Genomic DNA, 24630 nt, shown 5'->3' on the forward strand with positions numbered 1-24630 from the left:
TTGCACCTGCACACTTCTGCACCTTTTTGTGTTTGATTTGTGCCCCCTGGGTGGGTGTCACAGTCCTTTGGGCTTGACCCTAGGCCCAGACTTATGCCCTGGGAGAAGTTTTGGCAGAACACAGGGTAGCTGAGGACTCCCCCTAGCCACAAGGTGAAGAGGAGTCCAACAACCTGGTGGGGCTCACCCTAACTTTGGTGAAGGTTGACCTACCCACACATGCTGTTCATTGGCACTCCAGTGGAGCTTGCTCTGGTGGTAGGTGCTCTGTAAATGATTGCTCTTTAAGTGGGGGCTCTGTAAGTGGAGTTATAAACTCAGGAGTTAGTGGGGGCTCTGTAAGTGGAGTTATAAACTCAGGAGTTAGTGGGGGCTCTGTAAGTGGAGTTATAAACTCAGGAGTTAGTGGGGGCTCTGTAAGTGGAGTTATAAACTCAGGAGTTAGTGGGGGCTCTGTAAGTGGAGTTATAAACTCAGGAGTTAGTGGGGGCTCTGTAAGTGGAGTTATAAACTCAGGAGTTAGTGGGGGCTCTGTAAGTGGAGTTATAAACTCAGGAGTTAGTGGGGGCTCTGTAAGTGGAGTTATAAACTCAGGAGTTAGTGGGGGCTCTGTAAGTGGAGTTATAAACTCAGGGAGTTAGTGGGTCTGTAAGTGGAGTTATAAACTCAGGAGTTAGTGGGGGCTCTGTCAGTGGAGTTATAAACACAGGAGTTAGTGGGGCTCTGTAAGTGGAGTTATAAACACAGGAGTTAGTGGGTCTGTAAGTGGAGTTATAAACTCAGGAGTTAGTGGGGGCTCTGTAAGTGGAGTTATAAACACAGGAGTTAGTGGGGGCTCTGTAAGTGGAGTTATAAACTCAGGAGTTAGTGGGGGCTCTGTAAGTGGAGTTATAAACTCAGGAGTTAGTGGGTCTGTAAGTGGAGTTATAAACTCAGGAGTTAGTGGGGGCTCTGTAAGTGGAGTTATAAACACAGGAGTTAGTGGGGGCTCTGTAAGTGGAGTTATAAACTCAGGAGTTAGTGGGGGCTCTGTAAGTGGAGTTATAAACTCAGGAGTTAGTGGGGGCTCTGTAAGTGGAGTTATAAACACAGGAGTTAGTGGGGGCTCTGTAAGTGGAGTTATAAACTCAGGAGTTAGTGGGGGCTCTGTAAGTGGAGTTATAAACTCAGGAGTTAGTGGGTCTGTAAGTGGAGTTATAAACTCAGGAGTTAGTGGGGGCTCTGTAAGTGGAGTTATAAACACAGGAGTTAGTGGGGGCTCTGTAAGTGGAGTTATAAACTCAGGAGTTAGTGGGTCTGTAAGTGGAGTTATAAACTCAGGAGTTAGTGGGGGCTCTGTAAGTGGAGTTATAAACTCAGGAGTTAGTGGGGGCTCTGTAAGTGGAGTTATAAACTCAGGAGTTAGTGGGGGCTCTGTAAGTGGAGTTATAAACACAGGAGTTAGTGGGGGCTCTGTAAGTGGAGTTATAAACACAGGAGTTAGTGGGTCTGTAAGTGGAGTTATAAACTCAGGAGTTAAACACTAAGGGAGTTAAAAACAAGGTAAAACAAGGTATTATTTACTACAAGCCCTTTCACCTATTTTTGTTTAACTGTTTCTGTAACTGGGAGAATGAGTGGTAGCAACACTGAAGGTCTGACACAGTGCCAGGCTGCCACATGTATGCAGTTGTGGAACAACCGTTCCAAAGTGCCACCTCTGTTGTGGATGTGAGCGAATTGCCACTTTAGAGGCTCGCGTTAGAGTCCTAGAGGAACACGTTGCAACACTGCGTTCAATCAACAATCTTGAGAGAAGTCTCTTGTTAACTGAACAAGAACTAGTGGGGTCAGATAGTATGGGGGGAGGGGAGCAGCAAAAGGATGATAGGGCAGTAAGCTGGGTGACAGTTAGAAAATCTAGTGTGGGGAAAAGGAAAAGGGAGGCTGCTCCAGGGTTTGCGCATCCCAACATATTTGCCAGATTGTGTGAAGAAGATGGGAGTAGAACTCTGGATTGGCGGTTCTAGGTGAGGCTGATCTCTCTAACAGCCGGGAGACCAGTTTCTCTAGTAGTGGTGGGGAGGAGAGCAGAGCTAGGCCTAAACAGATGGTGGTTATAGGGGATTCGATCATTAGGAAAGTGGACAGGGTAATCTGTCGAGCGGATCGCTTCAACCGGACAGTTTGCTGTCTTCCTGGTGCCAGGGTTCGGGTGGTTGATCGGGTCGACACATTATTGGGAGGGGCTGGGCATGGCCCGGCTGTCTTGGTACATATCGGTACTAACGACAAAATGAACGGTAGGTGGGGGACTTTAAAGAGTGAGTTCAGGGATCTAGGCTCTAAGATTAGGCAAAGGTCCTCCAATGTCATTTTTTTGGAAGTTTTGCCGGTGCCACGTGCAAGTTTAGGGAGACAGCGGGAGCTTAGGGAGCTAAATGCGTGGCTAAAGTCTTGGTGTAGGAAGGAAGGGTTTGGGTTCCTAGAGCACTGGGCTGACTTTTCCTTGGGGTACAATCTATACAGCCGTGATGGATTGCACCTCAATGGAAGGGGGTCTGCTGTGCTAGGGGAGAGAATGGTTAAGAGGTTGGAGGAGTGTTTAAACTAGACAAGGGGGGGGGTGAGCTAGAGTTTTATGGGAAAGTTAGTGTAGACGGGGCAGGGGGACTAGCAAAGGGTTGTGGGGGAGGAGTGAGGGGGGCATATAGTTTATCAGATAAGGAGCTTCCGTTACAAGGAAAGCAGTCTCATAATTGCCTTAGCTCTAATTCTCCCTTAGCTAATGTAAACATCAGAGGGAGAAGTAGTAATCTCCGCTGCATGCTGGGTAATGCGCGTAGCTTGTCGGGTAAATTAGAGGAGCTGCAGGCTATTGCATGTATTGAAAATTATGATTTAATAGGTATCACTGAGACCTGGTGGGATGATAAATGCGACTGGGCTGTGAATTTAAATGGTTATACACTTTTTAGGAGGGACAGAGAGATTAAAAAGGGGGAGGGGTTTGTCTTTACGTAAAGTCAGACTTAAAGCCATGTAATAAAGACATTACCAATGAAAACGTCGAATCTCTTTGGGTAGAAATTTCAGTAGGGCTGAAGGTCACAAAGAAAATGATCATTGGTGTATGCTATAAACCCCCCGTATAGATGAGGGGGATGAGGCCCAGCTATTGTTGCAAATGGAGGAGGCTTCAAAACTGGGTCAAGTTGTTATTATGGGGGACTTTAATTATCCGGCACTGACTGGAGTAATGGGGTGGCTAAGTCAGAAACAGCTAGTAGGTTTGTAACTATGCTAAATGGCAACTTTTTATTTCAGGCAGTTCAAGAACCCACTAGGAATGACGCTATTTTGGACCTGGTGATTTCTAATAATAATGAACTTATCTCTAACATTTGTGTGGGGGGGGGGGCATTTGGGGAACAGTGATCCCAACATGGTCTCCTTTGGGATAATGCTGCAGAGACAGCTCTATAAGGGAGGAACTAAACGCTCAGACGGGCAGACTGTGCCAGTATAAGGGCATCTCTGCAATGTGTCAGCTTGCTTTGTAGGTATACATAGTTAGTGTCGGGGTTGGTAAGAAAAAACCTGCTTTTAGGGCATTCAAGTTAGCTGGGGCAGCTGGGGCTTTCATCAGGTACAGGGGGGCAAATAAAGCAGCAAAAAAGCTATCAGGCAGCTAAAATAGAGATGGAAAGGGATATTGCAGCTAGGGGTAAAAAGAATCCAAAATTATTTTTTAATTATGTGAATAGTAAAAAAATGAAGCAAGAAGGGGTGGGAAATTTATTATCACGGGGGGGTACGTTGGTTGATGAGAACGGGGAAAAAGCTGAAATTTTGAACTCTTATTTTTCATCTGTCTATACATCTGAGGAGCCAGATAATGAGGCTTCCCTTGTAATATGCCCAGTTCTAGTAATTTAGCTACTGGCGCATGGGTCACTCAGGAGGAAATTCAAAAGAGACTTGAACATGTAAAGGTAAACATACTGTATATACTCGAGTATAAGCCGATTTTTTCAGCAACACAAATGTGCAGAAAAAGTCGCCCTCGGCTTATACTCGAGTATATACTGGCACATCCGTTCCTGTGCTCGCTTGCAAACCCCCCTCCCGTGGGCACACCCCCCCACGCATGCGCGCTTGCGTGCCCGCTAAAGGGAAAAAATATATACAGTATGTAGTGAAATTAGTCAAAAGCAACTGAACCTTGAGTATTCTTGAATTCATTTGCTTTAGACCTATCGCCACTAGATTCCCAAATTTTAAGGCAAAACCAGAAGACTACATTGGGTGGGATTTGCGTATTTAGAAACAACATGGCACTGTAACTGCAATTGGCTTCATTCAGGGCCGGCTAGATTCATGTGCTGGGAGCAGACACAACACGGGTTCATAAGATGTGAGTGCACATTGCACAAATGCGATTGATGGCTTCTCTGTGGCTGCATAAGGCCCCTGTGAACCTGCACAAACTGTAAGTCTACCCTGATGCACTCTCACAAATAGAAGTTATTAGACAGTATAGACAGTTAAAAAAAAAACTTAGCAGTAGCAGCTGCATTTCCCACCCTAGGCTTATACTCGAGTCAATAGGTTTTTCCAGTTTTCTTAGGTAAAATTAGGTACCTCGGCTTATATTCCCATCGGCTTATACTCGAGTATACTGTATATGGTACTATCCATTTGGGCCCTAAGGAAATGCCCATTTACTATCCATATGGGCCCTAAGGAAATATCCATTTACTATCCATATGGGCCCTAAGGAAATATCCATTTACTACCCATATGGGCCCTAAGGAAATATCCATTTACTGTCCATATGGGCCCTAAGGAAATATCCACTTACTGTCCATATGGGCCCTAAGGAAATATCCACTTACTGTCCATATGGGCCCTAAGGAAATATCCATTTACTGTCCATATGGGCCCTAAGGAAATATCCATTTACTGTCCATATGGGCCCTAAGGAAATGCCCATTTACTGTCCATATGGGCCCTAAGGAAATATCCATTTACTATCCATATGGGCCCTAAGGAAATATCCATGTAAGGAACATATTGTTGATAACAAATTGCAGATCTGTTACAGATACAGATTATTGCGTCGCTGCTTTATTCATCCGACACAAATGAAACCTGCATTAATTACACCATAATATTCCCTGTTGTAACGAATAGTTCCTGACAGTGACATTTAGTAGAAACGATTGGATGACATGGCTGATAAGTTTCTGTACAGACAGTACCAGTGTCGGACTGGGCCGCAGGGATACCAGGAAAACTCCCACTGGGCCCCTCTGCGCCCAAACCCCTTGGCCTATCCCCTCGGCCTATCCCCTTGGCCTATCCCCTTGGCCTATCCCCTCGGCCTGTTCCCTGGCCATTGAGTGAATATAAAGCAGAAGGTGCCAGTTGGGTACTGACCTGGATGACGTGGGATTAAGGATTCCTTTAACTCTGGTAAATAATCTGGTTCTCTGTATTCTGAAAAAAACATAAACTTTGGTTAAATCTCTTACAGAACATTCCTTATACCGACTGGAACAAGCCCTCCGGTCATTCTCTGGCAGATACACTGCATGGCATGGAACTACCCGGTCACTGGTACCTACTGGGTCACTGGTACCTACTGGGTCACTGGTACCTGCCGGGTCACTGGTACCTGCCGGGTCACTGGAACCTGCCGGGTCACTGGTACCTGCCGGGTCACTGGTACCTACTGGGTCTCTGGTACCTGCTGGTTTACTGGTACCTACTGGGTGACTGGTACCTACTGGGTCACTGGTACCTGCTGGGTCTATGGTACCTACAGGGTCATTAGATCCTATCGGGTCTCTGGTATCTTCTGGGTCACTGGTACCTACTGGGTCACTGGTACCTGCTGGGCCTCTAGTACTTGCTGGGTCACTGGTACCTGCCGGGTCTCTGGTACCTACTGGGTCACTGGTACCTGCCGGGTCACTGGTACCTGCCGGGTCACTGGTACCTACTGGGTCTCTGGTACCTGCTGGTTTACTGGTACCTACTGGGTCACTGGTACCTACTGGGTCTCTGGTACCTGCCGGGTCTCTGGTACCTACTGGGTCACTGGTACCTATCGGGTCTATGGTACCTTCTGGGTCACTGGTACCTACTGGGTCACTGGTACCTGCTGGGCCTCTAGTACTTGCTGGGTCACTGGTACCTGCTGGGTCTCTGGTAACTGCCGGGTCTCTGGTACCTGCTGGGCCTCTAGTACTTGCCGGGTCACTGGTACCTGCCGGGTCTCTGGTACCTGCCGGGTCTCTGATACCTGCCGGGTCACTGGTACCTGCCAGGTTACTGGTACCTGCCGGGTCTCTGATACCTGCCGGGTCTCTGGTACCTACCGGGTCACTGGTACCTACTTACTTCACAGCAGTTTGCCTGGGATCTTTGAGGACTATTGGTCCATGTGATTGTGCCATTATTCTGCCACTCAAAGGTTCCATGGTGTGAGACCTCCCTGCTCATTTACTTAAATTGTGCCAAAACTGATGTGCAGCACTTTTTGTCTGCCGCTGTTGCATAAAGTTTTTGTGCCCCGTTTTGTTGGCCAAACCTGCCAAGCCCTGTGCCCCAAAGGGATGTACTAACAGAGAGACAGACGGCTCCCCTGCATTGGGGCAGTCACATGCCCTAAACTTATTCTGCGCTCACGGGAGCACTGGTGCCAGAAACAATGCCAAAAATATTGCCCGAAATGCGTTACTGACATACTAGCACTATTCTTATTGGGGAGCTTTTGGGCACCTTTTCTGGCTATTATTGCACCCGCGCTGCCCAATCTGTGTCACCCTAATGTATTTTTCAGCAACACAAATGTGCAGAAAAAGTCGCCCTCGGCTTATACTCGAGTATATACTGGCACATCCGTTCCTGTGCTCGCTTGCAAACCCCCCTCTCGTGGGCAACCCCCCCCACGCATGCGCGCTTGCGTGCCCGCTAAAGGGAAAAAATATATACAGTATGTAGTGAAATTAGTCAAAAGCAACTGAACCTTGAGTATTCTTGAAATCAAACCCATTTGCTTTAGACCTATCACCACTAGATTCCCAAATTTTAAGGCAAAAACAGAAGACTACATTGGGTGGGATTTGCGTATTTAGAAACAACATGGCACTGTAACTGCAATTGGCTTCATTCAGGGCCGGCTAGATTCATGTGCTGGGAGAAGACACAACACGGGTTCATAAGATGTGAGTGCACATTGCACAAATGCGATTGATGGCTTCTCCGTGGCTGCATAAGGCCCCTGTGAACCTGCACAAACTGTAAGTCTACCCTGATGCACTCTCACAAATAGAAGTTATTAGACAGTATAGACAGTTAAAAAAAAACTTAGCAGTAGCAGCTGCATTTCCCACCCTAGGCTTATACTCGAGTCAATAGGTTTTTCCAGTTTTCTTAGGTAAAATTAGGTACCTCGGCTTATATTCCCATCGGCTTATACTCGAGTATACTGTATATGGTACTATCCATTTGGGCCCTAAGGAAATGCCCATTTACTATCCATATGGGCCCTAAGGAAATATCCATGTAAGGAACGTATTGTTGATAACAAATTACAGATCTGTTACAGATACAGATTATTGCGTCGCTGCTTTATTCATCCGACACAAATGAAACCTGCGTTAATTACACCATAATATTCCCAGTTGTAACGAATAGTTCCTGACAGTGACATTTAGTAGAAACGATTGGATGACATGGCTGATAAGTTTCTGTACAGACAGTACCAGTGTCGGACTGGGCCACAGGGATACCAGGAAAACTCCCACTGGGCCCCTCTGTGCCCAATCCCCTTGGCCTATCCCCTTGGCCTATCCCCTTGGCCTGTTCCCTTGGCCTATCCCCTCGGCCTGTTCCCTTGGCCTATCCCCTCGGCCTGTTCCCTTGGCCTATCCCCTCGGCCTATCCCCTTGGCCTATCCCCTCGGCCTATCCCCTTGGCCTATCCCCTCGGCCTGTTCCCTTGGCCTATCCCCTCGGCCTGTTCCCTGGCCATTGAGTGAATATAAAGCAGAAGGTGCCAGTTGGGTACTGACCTGGATGACGTGGGATTAAAGATTCCTTCAACTCTTGTAAATAATCTGGTTCTCTGTATTCTGAAAAAAACATAAACTTTGGTTAAATCTCTTACAGAACATTCCTTATACCGACTGGAACAAGCCCTCCGGTCATTCTCTGGCAGATACACTGCACGGCATGGAACTACCCGGTCACTGGTACCTACTGGGTCACTGGTACTTGCTGGGTCACTAGTACTTGCTGGGTCACTGGTACCTGCTGGGTCTATGGTACCTGCTGGGCCTCTAGTACTTGCTGGGTCACTGGTTCCTGCCGGGTCTCTGGTACCTACCAGGTCACTGGTACCTGCCGGGTCACTGGTACCTGCCGGGTCTCTGGTACCTGCTGGTTTACTGGTACCTACTGGGTCACTGGTACCTACTGGGTCTCTGGTACCTGCTGGGCCTCTAGTACTTGCTGGGTCACTGGTTCCTGCCGGGTCTCTGGTACCTACCAGGTCACTGGTACCTGCCGGGTCACTGGTACCTGCCGGGTCTCTGGTACCTGCTGGTTTACTGGTACCTACTGGGTCACTGGTACCTACTGGGTCTCTGGTACCTGCCGGGTCTATGGTACCTTCTGGGTCACTGGTACCTACTGGGTCACTGGTACCTGCTGGGCCTCTAGTACTTGCTGGGTCACTGGTACCTGCCGGGTCTCTGGTAACTGCCGGGTCTCTGGTACCTGCTGGGCCTCTAGTACTTGCCGGGTCACTGGTACCTGCTGGGTCTCTGGTACCTGCCGGGTCTCTGGTACCTGCCGGGTCACTGGTACCTACCGGGTCACTGGTACCTGCCGGGTTACTGGTACCTGCCGGGTCACTGGTACCTGCCGGGTCTCTGGTACCTGCCGGGTGACTGGTACCTACCGGGTCTCTGGTACCTGCCGGGTCTCTGGTACCTACTGGGTCACTGGTACCCTAATGGGCCCTAAGGAAATATCCATTTACTGTCCATATGGGCCCTAAGGAAATATCCACTTACTGTCCATATGGGCCCTAAGGAAATATCCACTTACTGTCCATATGGGCCCTAAGGAAATATCCATTTACTACCCATATGGGCCCTAAGGAAATATCCATTTACTGTCCATATGGGCCCTAAGGAAATATCCACTTACTGTCCATATGGGCCCTAAGGAAATATCCATTTACTGTCCATATGGGCCCTAAGGAAATATCCATTTACTGTCCATATGGGCCCTAAGGAAATATCCATGTAAGTAACATATTGTTGATAACAAATTGCAGATCTGTTACAGATACAGATTATTGCGTCGCTGCTTTATTCATCCTACACAAATGAAACCTGTATTAATTACACCATAATATTCCCAGTTGTAACGAAAAGTTCCTGACAGTGACATTTAGTAGAAACGATTGGATGACATGGCTGATAAGTTTCTGTACAGACAGTACCAGTGTCGGACTGGGCCGCAGGGATACCAGGAAAACTCCCACTGGGCCCCTCTGTGCCCAATCCCCTTGGCCTATCCCCTTGGCCTATCCCCTCGGCCTATCCCCTCGGCCTATCCCCTCGGCCTATCCCCTCGGCCTATCCCCTCGGCCTATCCCCTCGGCCTGTTCCCTGGCCATTGAGTGAATATAAAGCAGAAGGTGCCAGTTGGGTACTGACCTGGATGATGTGAGATTAAAGATTCCTTTAACTCTTGTAAATAATCTGGTTCTCTGTATTCTGAAAAAAACATAAACTTTGGTTAAATCTCTTACAGAACATTCCTTATACCGACTGGAACAAGCCCTCCGGTCATTCTCTGGCAGATACACTGCACGGCATGGAACTACCCGGTCACTGGTACCTACTGGGTCACTGGTACTTGCTGGGTCACTGGTACCTACTGGGTCACTGGTACTTGCTGGGTCACTAGTACTTGCTGGGTCACTGGTACCTGCTGGGTCTATGGTACCTACAGGGTCACTAGATCCTATCGGGTCTCTGGTATCTTCTGGGTCACTGGTACCTACTGGGTCACTGGTACCTGCTGGGCCTCTAGTACTTGCTGGGTCACTGGTACCTGCCGGGTCTCTAGTACCTACCGGGTCACTGGTACCTGCCGGGTCACTGGTACCTGCCGGGTCACTGGTACCTGCTGGGTCTCTGGTACCTGCTGGTTTACTGGTACCTACTGGGTCACTGGTACCTACTGGGTCTCTGGTACCTGCCGGGTCTCTGGTACCTACTGGGTCACTGGTACCTATCGGGTCTATGGTACCTTCTGGGTCACTGGTACCTACTGGGTCACTGGTACCTGCTGGGCCTCTAGTACTTGCTGGGTCACTGGTACCTGCCTGGTCTCTGGTAACTGCCGGGTCTCTGGTACCTGCTGGGCCTCTAGTACTTGCCGGGTCACTGGTACCTGCCGGGTCTCTGGTACCTGCCGGGTCTCTGGTACCTGCCGGGTCACTGGTACCTGCTGGGTCTCTGATACCTGCCGGGTCTCTGGTACCTACCGGGTCACTGGTACCTGCCAGGTTACTGGTACCTGCCGGGTCACTGGTACCTGCTGGGTCTCTGGTACCTGCCGGGTCACTGGTACCTACCGGGTGACTGGTACCTACCGGGTCTCTGGTACCTGCCGGGTCTCTGGTACCTACGGGTCACCGGTACCTGCCGGGTCTCCGGTACCTGCCGGGTCACCGGTACCTGCCGGGTCTCCGGTAACTACCGGGTCACTGGTACCTACTTACTTCACATCAGTTTGCCTGGGATCTTTGAGGACTATTGGTCCATGTGATTGTGCCATTATTCTGCCACTCAAAGGTTCCATGGTGTGAGACCTCCCTGCTCATTTACTTAAATTGTGCCAAAACTGATGTGCAGCACTTTTTGTCTGCCGCTGTCGCATAAAGTTTTTGTGCCCCATTTTGTTGGCCAAACCTGCCAAGCCCTGTGCCCCAAAGGGATGTACTGACAGAGAGACAGACGGCTCCCCTGCATTGGGGCAGTCACAAGCCCTAAACTTATTCTGCGCTCACGGGAGCACTGGTGCCAGAAACAATGCCAAAAATATTGCCCGAAATGCGTTACTGACATACTAGCACTATTCTTATTGGGGAGCTTTTGGGCACCTTTTCTGGCTATTATTGCACCCGCGCTGCCCAATCTGTGTCACCCTAATGTATAGTCTTAAACTGATTGGCCAGTTGGTTGCCAGAACCAACTCCCCTTCCACTATCACCGCCTGTGGCATAACCAGATAATCTCCCGCCTCCCTAGAAAGGGGGGATATGGGGACCCCATTACATCTACATTACAATTCAGCAAGACATGTACATTCTACTATTAGTGATGAGTGAATCTGTCCCGTTTTGTTTAGCCATAAAACAATGAGAAAATTTGCAAAATGGCGATAAATTTGTGAAACGCATTTGTTGCATGATTTTTTTGTCGCCTGTGTCTTTTTTTTGTCACCCACGTCTTTTTTGCCGCGACCACACCCAGTTTGCAATGACCACACCCATTTTGCCACAACCACACAGATTTTGCAGTGACCACACCCATTTTGCCACAACCACACCCATTTTGTCGCGGCCACAACCAGTTTGATAAGCAACAGTTTTTTTGACGCACAACAAATATTTCTGCAGCAAATTTTAACAGAAGTTTCGCGCAAGAAATTCGCCGATGGTGAAATGCAGAGATTCGCTGTGACTCCCTGCTATCCATCATGGATATCCATCCCTATCTACTATATTTAGTAATGTTTACATCTTCCAATGGTTTCAGGTAGTGGGAGCCCCATTTATTTCATTCATTTAATCATCGTCCTTATTACACCGACCTCAGACTTTAAGAACAGTTTTATAAACAAGTAGTTGTCAGTTCTACAGATAAATCATAGAGGTTGAGGAGACCATCCCATACATACGCAAATAAACACAACGAAATCCAATCTACATGGGTTTATCCTATAGGTTAAAGGGACACTAAAGCCTAAAAAAGACTATGGGTAGAAATGTTTATCTGTGTGTTTGAGCCCCTGTACCAGCCCAACATCCCCAAAGCTCTATAGAAATAAAGCCCCATGCCCCTGAAGATGCCCACAGTAGCTCTCCATCTTTTGCCCAACTACTGCACATGCTCAGTCTGCTCTTGGCTGATGTCACTGAGCTTAGGGAGCGACTCCCAATATTCTTCTTTCCCCTGCCTGCTTGCTCTAGTCTCTGCCTGTTCCCTACATGCATACAGGCCAACCAATCACAGTCCTGTCTGGCTGCTCCCTAAATAACTGAAGTCCTGCTCTGGCACTTTGAGCTTGGGGCGAGACTTTAGCTGAATCCTTATTGTGGGACTTTTCTTTCCCCCTTGTTACAAATGATGGAAACACAGGCAGAACTTAGAGACACTGAACTCAGTGCAATTATTTAAAACCATTATATTCTTAATTAAAATTAAAATTGTGGGATACAAACCAATAACTTCTGTCAAAGTGTTTATGAAACAGTTGCATGGGGGTGTGTGTGCATTACACACGGGGAGAGGCCAAACTGTGCCAGTAGGTGTATAGGCAGAACAACATGTACAGGGGAACCTCTGCACAAACACTATGTTCCTTCCCAGGATGCAAAGTGACTGACACTGAGCTCAGAGTTTGTGTCTCACTATTATAAACAGGCTGTGTATGGCACCCCCAGGCTGTGTATGGCACCCCCAGGCTGTGTATGGCACCCCCAGGCTGTGTATGGCACCCCCAGGCTGCTCAGCAACCCTTTGCTTTGGTCAGTGTAATGTGAGTGTTAGAGAGAGTCATTTGTAGAAGGAGAGAATTCAGAATGTGTTTTGGTTGGAAAAAGCCCCAATTATCTCCTGAGCTGATATTTTGGGGGATGGGGATATGGGAATATTTGGGAGTCTGTTGTAAACAAGTTATGTCTAAATACTGAGCTAAAGCTTGTTTGTATTGATATCCTGTAATAAACTGTGTATAATAGGGCAGCACTAGTTTATATGTACCTGTACCCATGATGCACCTGTGTCTCTGTGCCAATGGGATCATTTGTAGCTTCCACCTAGTTCTCTATGGAGGTTGAAGGAAAAAAATATATACACAAGAGCATTGACCAATGAGAATGCTGATTCCCTGTGTCAGGCCCCTTGCTGGTACCTTACATATAGAGATAATGATGGCATTTTCCCGTCATTATATGGCACAGGAATCAGACATGGGGATAAAGGGACAGACTTGTTCAGTGCTGGGAAACTGTGCTTATTGCTCCCAACTCCAATTGCAGGAACAGAGAACAGGGAGCCGGATTTACTCACATCAGGTGGGTGAAACTGACTCCTCCCTATCAACACCCCCAACTCTCTCCAAGCCAATCCAACTGGAGAATACTGACAGCCCATGGAGACACACCAGGTTGGGATGGAATCAGTATCTGTGACATTAGCTGATGGAGGGCACAGAGAGTGAGCTCCATACAATATACATGTTGGGGGTAATGTGCCCTGTGCTTAATACAGTAAGTACGATGTGATGCTGCCAGACGTACCTCGATGCCCCCTATCACTTTCCGTACTCAATGCCGTGTATTTAGGGGTGCTGTTAATTAAAGGCTTAGATTCACTGCCCCGAGGAGTCGTCGGTTTCCTTCCTGTGACATCTGTAAAGCACAAAAGTTCCGAGTCGATCTCAGGTGAAGACACAGATGAACCAAGTATATTTATTTATTTCGGTAGGTGGGGGACCTTAAAGAGTGAGTTCAGGGATCTAGGCTCTAAAATTAAGCAAAGGTCCTCCAATGTAATATTTTCGGAAATTTTGCCGGTGCCGCGTGCAAGTTTAGGGAGACAGCGGGAGCTTAGGGAGCTAAATGCGTGGCTAAAGTCTTGGTGTAGGAAGGAAGGGTTTGGGTTCCTAGAGCACTGGGCTGACTTTTCTTTGGGGTACAATCTATACAGCCCTGACGGATTGCACCTCAATGGAAGGGGGTCTACTGTGCTAGGGGAGAGAATGGTTAAGAGGTTGGAGGAGTGTTTAAACTAGACAAGGGGGGGGTGGGTGAGCTAGATTCTTATGGGAGACCTAGTGTAGATGGGGCAGTGGGACCAGTAAAGGGTTGTGGGGGAGGAGTGAGGGGGGCATTTAGTTTATCAGATAAGGAGCTTCCATTGTTACAAGGGAAACAGACTAATTTTCACCTTAGCTCTAACTGTCCTTTAGCTAATGTAAGCTGTAGAGGAAGAAGTAGTAATCTCCGCTGCATGCTGGCTAATGCGCGTAGCTTGTCGGGAAAAATAGGGGAGCTGCAGGCTATTGCATGTATTGAAAATTATGATTTAATAGGTATCACTGAGACCTGGTGGGATGAAAAATGCGACTGGGCAGTGAATTTAAATGGGTATACGCTTTTTAGGAGGGACAGAGAGATTAAAAAGGGTGGAGGGGTTTGTCTTTATGTAAAATCAGATTTAAAGCCATGTAATAAAGACATTACCAATGAAAACGTTGAATCTCTTTGGGTAGAAATTTCAGTAGGGCTGAAGGTCACAAAGAAAATGATCATTGGTGTATGCTATAAACCCCCCGTATAGATGAGGGGGATGAGGCCCAGCTACTTTTGCAAATGGAGGAGGCTTCAAAACTGGGTCAAGTTGTTATTATGGGGGACTTTAATTATCCGGACGTTGACTGGAGTAATGGGGGGCTAAGTCAGAAAAAGCTAGTAGGTTTGTAAATATGCTAAATGACAACTTTTTATTTCAGGTGGTTCAAGAACCCACTAGGAATGAGTCTATTTTGGACCTGGTAATATCTAATAATACTGAACTTATCTCTAACATTTGTGTGGGGGGGCATTTGGGGAACAGTGATCACAACATGGTCTCCTTTGAGATAATGCTGCAGAGACAGCTCTATAAGGGAGTAACTAAAACGCTCAATTTTAGACGTGCAGACTTTGCCAGTTTAAGGGCATCTCTGCAATGTGTCAACTGGGAAAGGCTTTTCATGGGGTTAGACACAGAAGGAAAATGGAACATCTTTAAAACATTGCTTTGCAGGTATATACAACAGTATATTCCCCTTGTAAGCAAGGAGAGGCATCGCAAAGCAAAACCCTTATGGCTGAATAAAAGAGTTAAGGTCGAGGTTGGTAATAAAAAACGTGCTTTTAGGGCATTCAAGTTAGCTGGGACAGCGGAAACTTTCATCAGGTACAGGGGGGCAAATAAAGCAGCAAAAAAGCTATCAGGCAAGCTAAAATAGAGATGGAAAGGGATATTGCAGCTAGGAGTAAAAAGAATCCAAAATTATTTTTTAATTATGTGAATAGTAAAAAAATGAAGCAAGAAGGGGTGGGAACTTTATTATCACGGGGGGGTAAGTTGGTTGATGAAAACGGGGAAAAAGCTGAAATTTTGAACTCTTATTTTTCATCTGTCTATACATCTGAGGAGCCAGATAATGAAGGCTTCCCTTGTAATATGCCCAGTGCTAGTAATTTAGCTACTGGCGCGTGGGTCACTCGGGAGGAAATTCAAAAGAGACTTGAACATGTAAAGGTAAACAAAGGTCCAGGGCCGGATGGGATTCATCCCAGGGTATTAAATGAGCTGAGCGCTGTGATTGCCAAACCTCTTCACTTAATTTCCCAGGATTCATTGAGGTCTGGCATGGTGCCGAGAGACTGGCGGATTGCTAATGTGGTGCCGTTATTTAAAAAGGGATCTCGTTCTCAGCCTGAAAACTATAGGCCTGTTAGTCTGACATCAGTAGTAGGAAAGCTTCTGGAAGGGGTAATAAGGGATAGGATAGTTGAATACATTGCAGTTCACAATACTATTAGTTTGTGCCAGCATGGTTTTATGCGTAACAGATCTTGCCAGACTAATTTAGTTGCCTTTTATGAGGAGGTGAGCAGGAACCTTGATGCTGGAATGGCAGTTGATGTCATCTACTTAGATTTTGCTAAAGCGTTTGATACAGTACCTTACAGAAGGTTAATGATCAAATTGAGGAATATTGGCCTAGAACATAATATTTGTAATTGGATAGAGAACTGGCTGAAGGATAGAGTACAAAGAGTGGTGGTAAATGGAACATTTTCTAATTGGGCCAGTGTGGTTAGTGGAGTACCGCAGGGGTCAGTCCTTGGTCCTTTGCTTTTTAACTTGTTTATTAATGACCTGGGGGGGGGCATAGAGAGTACTGTTTCTATTTTTGCTGATGACACAAAATTGTGCAAAACTATAAGTTCCATGCAGGATGTGCCGCTTTGCAGAGCAATTTGACAAAATTGGAAAACTGGGCAGCAAACTGGGAAATGAGGTTCAATGTTGATAAGTGCAAAGTTATGCACTTTGGTAGGAATAATATAAACGCAAACTATCTACTGAATGGTAGTGTGTTGGGGGCATCCTTAATGGAGAAGGATCTAGGGGTTTTTGTAGATCATAAGTTGTCTAATTCCAGGCAGTGTCATTCTGTGGCTACTACAGCAAATAAAGTGCTGTCTTGTATAAAAAAGGGCATTGACTCAAGGGATGAGGACATATTTTTGCCGCTTTATAGGTCCCTGGTAAGGCCTCACCTTGAGTATGGGGGGCAGTAACAGTGAGTATGCGGTGCAGTTTTGGGCTCCAGTCCTTAAGAAGGATATTAATGAGCTGGAGAGAGTGCAGAGACGTGCAACTAAACTGGTTAAGGGGATGGAAGATTTAAGCTATGAGGTGAGACTGTCGAGGTTGGGGTTGTTTTCTCTGGAAAAGAGGCGCTTGCGAGGGGACATGATTACTCTGTACAAGTACATTAGAGGGGATTATAGGCAGTTGGGGGATGTTCTTTTTTCCCATAAAAACAATCAGCGCACCAGAGGTCACCCCTTTAGATTAGAGGAACAGAGCTTCCATTTGAAGCAGCGTAGGTGGTTTTTCACGGTGAGAGCGGTGAGGCTGTGGAATGCCCTTCCTAGTGATGTGGTAATGGCAGACTCTGTTAATGCCTTTAAGAGGGGCCTGGATGAGTTTTTGAACAAGCAGAATATCCAAGGCTATTGTGATACTAATATCTACAGTTAGTATTACTGGTTGTATATATATAGTTTATGTATGTGAGTGTATAGATTGGTTAGTATAGGTTGTGTGCTGGGTTTACTCGGATGGGTTGAACTTGATGGACAATGGTCTTTTTTCAACCCTATGTAACTATGTAACTATGTAACTATGTGCTACATCTGTAGCTCCGCCCATAAATATTACATTATAGACTTTTAAAGCACTCGGGGCAAAGTCAGAACATCTCCCATCACTTGGTATTTAGAAGGTTATGCATTAAAAGGTCTTTATTTATCTACATGAGGAATTAGGGGTGCTTAATTGGGTCCATTTGTGGTCCTTCAACTCCCCCATGGGGACACCAACAGGTGCTTCTGGTTTAAAGGAAATCAGGCCGTGTGTATCTCAGTGCCCGGCTCATGTACTTTTTCATGGTCCCATATATTATTCTTTCGGATATAAAAATTATACAGAACTTATCAGATACCATCCACCTGGGAGAAGGTTTGGAAAACAAAGGCCTACGTACATCAAATTTACTTGCCAATAATTCTATGGACATTAAAATCCAATAAGCCCAGAACCTTAAATTTCACTCTGACTACATTTCAGCCTGGGCCTCTGGGGAAACAATCACTCGCCCCACCCAGTGACCAATGTTTAAGTCCTCACCTACCTTCTCTATTCCCTGTCCTGAAACAACATCGTTTCATCTTCTTTAGGATCAGAACAGCAACAACTGCCACCAGAGCAACAACAACTATTGCTATTGGTATTATTAATGTGTTTCTCCCCTGAGCATCTGGGAAAAAAAGAACAGACAATAAAAAGGTTATACTCCTGCTTCCCCTGTATATTATAATCAGATATTGTACAAAAGAATATGGGATAAGGTGGATTGTGCCTATGAGAGGGATTGCACGTCTCTGTCTAATTGCTACTTGAGAAGAGTGAGCCCTAAGGTAACCAATGTATAAATCAGGGAAACTGGGACCCAGTGAATGGAGGGTTAGGGTACCCCTGTCATAGGAACCGTTAGGAGTATAAGCTAGAGCAGGCTACCTAGTAAGTGCCCCGCTGAGGAGAACTAATGGGGGGTAGAATCTCTTGGACGGCACAAACAAAATGTGAAGACCATAGTTTGAAAGGGGCCCCAGCTGATATTACAGGGGACCAAGCAAGGAGAGGCTAGAGGGGGTCATGTGACCCATGATGCCCACACAATACAGAGTGGCCTGGGGGTTCAAAAAAAGCATATGAGCATATAATGAAATGTCTTCCACCGGCGCCCTGAGTAGGCACTCACTTGTGGGTGTGTTGAGTGAATGTAGCTCTGAGCTTGCAGGACCCTTAGGTAAGGACAGTACTGTGCCTATAACTTGCACTCTCATTAGACTGCCCAACATGCTCTGGGATAGTCAGATAGTGAGACTAATAACTAAAACTCAATACTTACCTGTCAGTTCTACCTTCAGTGACTGCACAAGAGGTTCCGTCAGGGCCCGATGTTCCACCACACAAGAGATCTCCATCCCCTGACTCTCAGCTGTTGGGAGGAACCGGTAGGGCAACTCCAGAGCAGAACTGTTAATTCTCTTTATCTCTGAGGGTTCCACCCGAGATCCATTCAGGAACCAACTCACAGCAATGTCTTCTGGGTAATACCCCCACACTTGGCACATCAGCGTCTGCTCCTCATTCACATAAAATGACCCATGGCTGATGTGTATGGAGGGGGCGGCTGGAAGGGAAAGCCAAGAAGTTCCATGTGGTTTAATTAATTACCAAAAACACCCCAAAAAGTTGATTAAATCAACTGATTGTCACGGGGGATGGTGGGGGGGTGGGTGGGAATCCATTACTTCTGATTTGTCTCACTATATACAGTAGATTTACACTTCCAGAAATTCATGTTTAGCTCAGGATTTTATACTCAGGTTTCACAACATATTTTGCAGATCGTATACCTTAGACCTTAATCCAGTGACCCCCAACCAGTGGCTCAGGGGCAACATGTTGCTCCCCAACCCCTTGGATGTTGCTCTCAGTGCCCCCAAACCAGGGAGTTATTTTTGAATTCCTGACTTGGGGGCAAGTTTTGGTTGAATAAAAACAAGATTTCCTACCAAATAAAGCCCCTGTAAGCTGATAGGGTGCATAGAGGCCCCTAATAGCCAATCACAGCCCTTATTTGGCTCCTCCATGAACTGTTATGGTGCTTGTGTTGCTCCCCAAGTCTTTTTGCATTTATTTAAGTCCGTATAGAGAATTTTTTTTTTTTTACAAACTGTCCACTGCGTATAGGACACTTTTTAAATTTGGCGCCATTACAACAAATCCAAATTACCCTCTGGGAATGTGTCCCACTTTTACCATTTGGTGACCGACACTTTAAGAACTATGTACTTACTGACACTTTTGTGAATTCTCCCTTAGGGGCCAAACTGTGAGGTGCTTCACTGGACAAGGGACCTTCACACCCAATAAAAGGCTCATCCCTAAACTCTGAAATCTCTGTGGTTTTCTGGCACTCAACTAATAAATAGAGTAGGGCTTTGTCTGCCCCACCATAGAACCCACATGCCCCTGTCTTCTTTGCACCGTAATATACTTTGGTTTAGAGAGGCCTGTGAATGTGGGGAGCCCCAGTTACTTATCTTTAACCTTATTGGTTGAATAAAAGAGTTAGGGTCGAGGTTGGTAAGAAAAAACCTGCTGTTAAAGCGTATGTCTATGAAGATTTTCATTCATCCAGGTCATGGTATATCTAGTATAAATAAATTTAAAGCAACTGGACTTGTTTGGTAATCATTGAAGACGTTTCACTGCTGTTAAAGCATTCAAGTTAGCTGGGGCAGCTGGGCAATAAAGCAGCAAAAATGCTATCAGGCAGCTAAAATACAGATAGAAAGGGGTATTGCAGCTAGGGGTAAATATATAAATAGTTAAAAAACATGAAGCAAGAAGGGGTGGGACCCTCAGTATTACAGGGGGGTCAGTTGGTTGATGAGAACAGGGAAAAAGCAGAAATTCTGAACTGTTATATATTGTCTGTCTACACAACTAAGGAACCAGCTAATGAAGGTTCTGTATGTAATAGATCCAATTCTAGTACTATAACTACTGACTCATGGGTCACTGAGGGGGGGGGATTCATAAGGGACTTGGACATGTAAATCCCAGGATTCATTGGGGCCTGGCATGGTGCCGAGAGACTGGCGGATTGCTAATGTGGTGCCGTTATTTAAACAGGGATCCCGTTCTCAGCCTGAAAACTATAGGCCTGTTAGTCTGACATCAGTAGTAGGAAAGCTTTTGGAAGGGGTAATAAGGGATAGGATAGTTGAATACATTGCAGCTCACAATACTATTAGTTTGTGCCACATGGGTTTATGGGTAACGGATCTTGCCAGACTAATTTAGTCGCCTTTTATGAGGAGGTGAGTGGGAACCTTGATGCTGGAATGGCAGTTGATGGGATCTACTTGGACTTTGCTAAAGCGTTTGATACAGTACCTCACAGAAGGTTAATGAACAAATTAAGGAATATTGGAATAATCGGGTTCAATGTTGATAAGTGCAAAGTTCTGCCCTTTGGTAGAAATAATATAAACGCGAACTATCTACTGAATGGGAGTGAGTTGGGGGGATCCTTAATGGAGAAGGATCTGGGGGTTTTTGTGGATAACAAATTGTCTAATGCCAGGCAGTGTCATTCTGTGGCTACTAAAGCAAATAAAGTGCTGTCTTGTATAAAAAGGGCATTGACTCAAGGGATGAGACATAATTTTGCCCCTTTATAGGTCCCTGGTAAGGCCTCACCTTGAGTATGGGGGGCAGTTAAAGTGAGTATGGGGGGCAGTTACAGTGAGTATGGGGGGCAGTTTTGGGTTCCAGTCCATAAAGAGATACTGACACCAGAAATTAAACCTTTTTTACATCTATCATAACATTGTCTTTGCACGACCTTCATTTTTGCCATAAAAGTATTTGCCCAATGCTTTTATATTACATGTCTGATCACTTATGTTCCCCTATAAGGGGGCGGCCATATTTGTCCAGCAGGAGGGTGTTACCATTGGAAGCTGTAACTGACAGGCTAAGAGGTGACAGTCAGGTTGCAAAACAGTCAGATTTAGGAAATTCAAGTAACAATTATTTACAAAAGCAAATCTCTCAGTGAAAATCAATCAACATGACCTGTAGGCAACTTTTTATGTACTTTCATATTTTGAGGAGTCATTTTTTAGTGTCAGTATCACTTTAAGAAGGATATTAATGAGCTGGAGAGAGTGCAGAGACTGCAACTAAACTGGTAAAGGGGATGGAAGGGTTAAACTATGAGGTGAGACTGTCAGGGTTGGGGGTTTCACATTAGTCTGTGCGAAAATTAACCCCTTCTTAGGGCAGGCGGTAGTTATAGAAAAGTGCAGTTAATGAGCTTTTGGCAACACAATATGGACTTTGCAGTGGGATTTATTCTGTGTCGGCCCCAGAATGACGCAGCCGCCAGTTTGCAGGGAAATGGGCATTTTCAGTACAGTAGTTTTACGAGCGTAATGGCGTGTATGGCTAATATGGTGTGCTGCGTTAATTAGCGCGTGTTGCATCAAATACCGCACAAAAATAGTCTTCGTGACTTAAATAACGCAAACAGCATCGCGTCTAAATTAACGCAAATATACTTTTAGTGAATCATGCGTTAAGACGCGATAACATTTTTACCGCATGCTATAAATAGCGCACGTTTTAACGCACTTTAGTGAATCAGCCCTAGTGAGCGCAGTAAGGAGGTTGTTGCCAGTGGAAAGCCTTGTGGAAGCAACAGCAGAGATGTATCGCGGGCGAGTAACTCGGGTTCTTACCCTTAATGTCCTTGATATATTGATTATGAGTGCAGGGACCTATTGCTTTAGGGTCTCACCCTCATTTGGGGTCACACTCTCATTTAGGGTCACACTCTCATTTAGGGTCACACCCTCACACACAGAATTTAAAATTGTTTATTGCTGGGCACAACTATCCATCTGGTTAGACTGGTTATAGCTAATTATACTATTATATTACTATTTCTTGTTGGGCAGAAAACCACTGAAGAGCTGAAGCGCTAATAATTATAATGGAATAAAAACAGATTGTATCTCATTACCTGCATAGAGAAGCTGGATGTTCTCCTGTAATGGGACAGAGAGAGACTCATGTTGGACCCGGACAGAGAAGATCTGGTTCCTGTTCTCCTCGGTGGGTACAATGGTCACTGCGCTGGTTGTACTGTAGGTGCCATCTGGGTCTCTCTGGGGCTTATTCACAGTAACCCAAGGCAATTTCTCCCCATCTCTCAGCCATATAATGTCAATATTCAGGGGGTAGAAGCCAATGATGGAGGCACTCAGGGCACTCTCCTTATTCTCAGTAACAACTCTATTAGTGATTGTGATCTGTGGGGGGGCTGAAACAGATAATATCAAAATGTGATGGTCAATGGATAGCAACCACCAGTCATACATCACATTGCCCCACCCAGGATGATAGAGAAACTCATAAAACTGCACAAAATAATAAATTAAAAACATTTGATTTGCACCTTGAATTTCCACTGTGATTTCCTTCTGTTGCCACTCGGTGCCGTAAGTGACAGAGCAGGAGTAGGCCCCCCCATCAGATATCTGAGCATTAGAGACAGACAGAGAGGCCTCTCCCCGTGGCGCTGAATTGGGGTCCAAGGAGAATCGGGGGTCCGTTGTGCTCACTACATTGTCATACGTCAGTATTCTCCTTCCATTGAAATCCCAGTATATGGCCAAGAGTTTGGGATCAGCAGGGAATTTATTCACACGGAATGTGCAGGGAATCAGGGTGTTGGATCCTTTCTGGGCAACGTGGGGGGATGGAGCAGTCACCTCCAGAACTGACCCTGCAGGTACAGGGGGACAAATAATATACATGAGGTACCCCAGTATGCTAGGGACACTGTTGCTTTACTAATGTGATGTCTCCATATACAGTTATATCTCCTGCTCCATCTCTGTGTTCCACACTGAAACCCAACTCTTCCTCCTCTCTTGTACCCACCCTACTCCTGTCTCTCCTCTGGGTAATGAGCATAATGTATAGTATATAAGAATACTCTATGGGTATAAGATACAAGTGGGCCCTGTACTTGCCCACGGTGGGTGTTTGGTAGAGGATTGGTTGGCGCCAGAGCTGCCTGTGCCTTCTGTCCCATGGGCTACTGTAACCCCAACAGGTACCACAGGGCCAGTAGTACATTCCCTTATGGGACCTGAGAAAGGCACCGCTCTAGAGCAACTGCATTGTAGTAATGGGTTTTTATAAAACTTTAACACAAGTTCTTTCTCAGTTTGCCCTCCTCTAAAAAGTTCTTTGTCATCTTAAAAATAATGATGTTGCATACCAGGAAAATCCCCATTACTCACTCCTGCAGAATGAAGAACTTCCATTTTTTTGGGTTCTCAGAAACAAGGAATCAGATAGGGTCTCAGGAACAAGGAATCAGATAGGGTCTCAGGAACAAGGAATCAGATAGGGTCTCAGGAACAAGGAATCAGATAGGGTCTCAGGAACAAGGAATCAGATAGGGTCTCAGGAACAAGGAATCAGATAGGGACTCAGGAACAAGGAATCAGATAGGGACTCAGGAACAAGGAATCAGATAGGGTCTCAGGAAAAAGGAATCAGATAGGGACTCAGGAACAAGGAATCAGATAGGGTCTCAGGAACAAGGAACCAGATAGGGTCTCAGGGAGAAGGAATCAGATAGTGTCTCAGGAACAAGGAATCAGATAGGGTCTCAGGAACAAGGAATCAGATAGGGTCTCAGGAACAAGGAATCAGATAGGGTCTCAGGAACAAGGAATCAGATAGGGTCTCAGGAACAAGGAAACAGATAGGGTCTCAGGAACAAGGAATCAGATAGGGTCTCAGGAACAAGGAATCAGATAGGGTCTCAGGAACAAGGAATCAGATAGGGTCTCAGGAACAAGGAATCAGATAGGCTCTCAGGAACAAGGAATCAGATAGGCTCTCAGGAACAAGGAATCAGATAGGGTCTCAGGGACAAGGAATCCGATAGGGTCTATGGAACAAGGAATCAGATAGGGTCTCAGGAACAAGGAATCAGATAGGGTCTCAGGAACAAGGAATCAGATAGGGTCTCAGGAACAAGGAATCAGATAGGCTCTCAGGAACAAGGAATCAGATAGGGTCTCGGGAACAAGGAATCAGATAGGGTCTCGGGAACAAGGAATCAGATAGGGTCTCGGGAACAAGGAATCAGATAGGGTCTCAGGAACAAAGAATCAGATAGGGTCTAAGGAACAAGGAATCAGATAGGGTCTATGGAACAAGGAATCAGATAGGCTCTCAGGAAAAAGGAATCATATAGGGTCTCAGGAACAAAGAATCAGATAGGGTCTCAGGAACAAGGAATCAGATAGGGTCTCAGGAACAAGGAATCAGATAGGGTCTCAGGAACAAGGAATCAGATAGGGTCTCAGGAACAAGGAATCAGA

The 24630-nt window shown here is 46.0% G+C and overlaps 1 protein-coding gene across 1 annotated transcript in view; it reads right to left on the minus strand.

Annotated features, from left to right (window-relative positions):
• LOC101733531 overlaps window positions 1–24630 on the minus strand; it is a 53336-nt gene that overhangs the window by 10715 nt on the left and 17991 nt on the right. Inside the window, exons 4-8 of the mRNA XM_031892796.1 lie at window positions 18555–18839; window positions 17775–17900; window positions 9719–9778; window positions 8063–8122; window positions 5422–5481 (exon numbers count right to left, since the gene is read on the minus strand). Coding sequence (XP_031748656.1) covers window positions 5422–5481; window positions 8063–8122; window positions 9719–9778; window positions 17775–17900; window positions 18555–18839 — 591 coding nt within the window. The remainder of the gene's footprint in view (window positions 1–5421; window positions 5482–8062; window positions 8123–9718; window positions 9779–17774; window positions 17901–18554; window positions 18840–24630) is intronic.

This window comes from Xenopus tropicalis, chromosome 9 (assembly GCF_000004195.4).
Source record: "Xenopus tropicalis strain Nigerian chromosome 9, UCB_Xtro_10.0, whole genome shotgun sequence".
In the NCBI taxonomy this organism is placed as follows: domain Eukaryota; kingdom Metazoa; phylum Chordata; class Amphibia; order Anura; family Pipidae; genus Xenopus; species Xenopus tropicalis.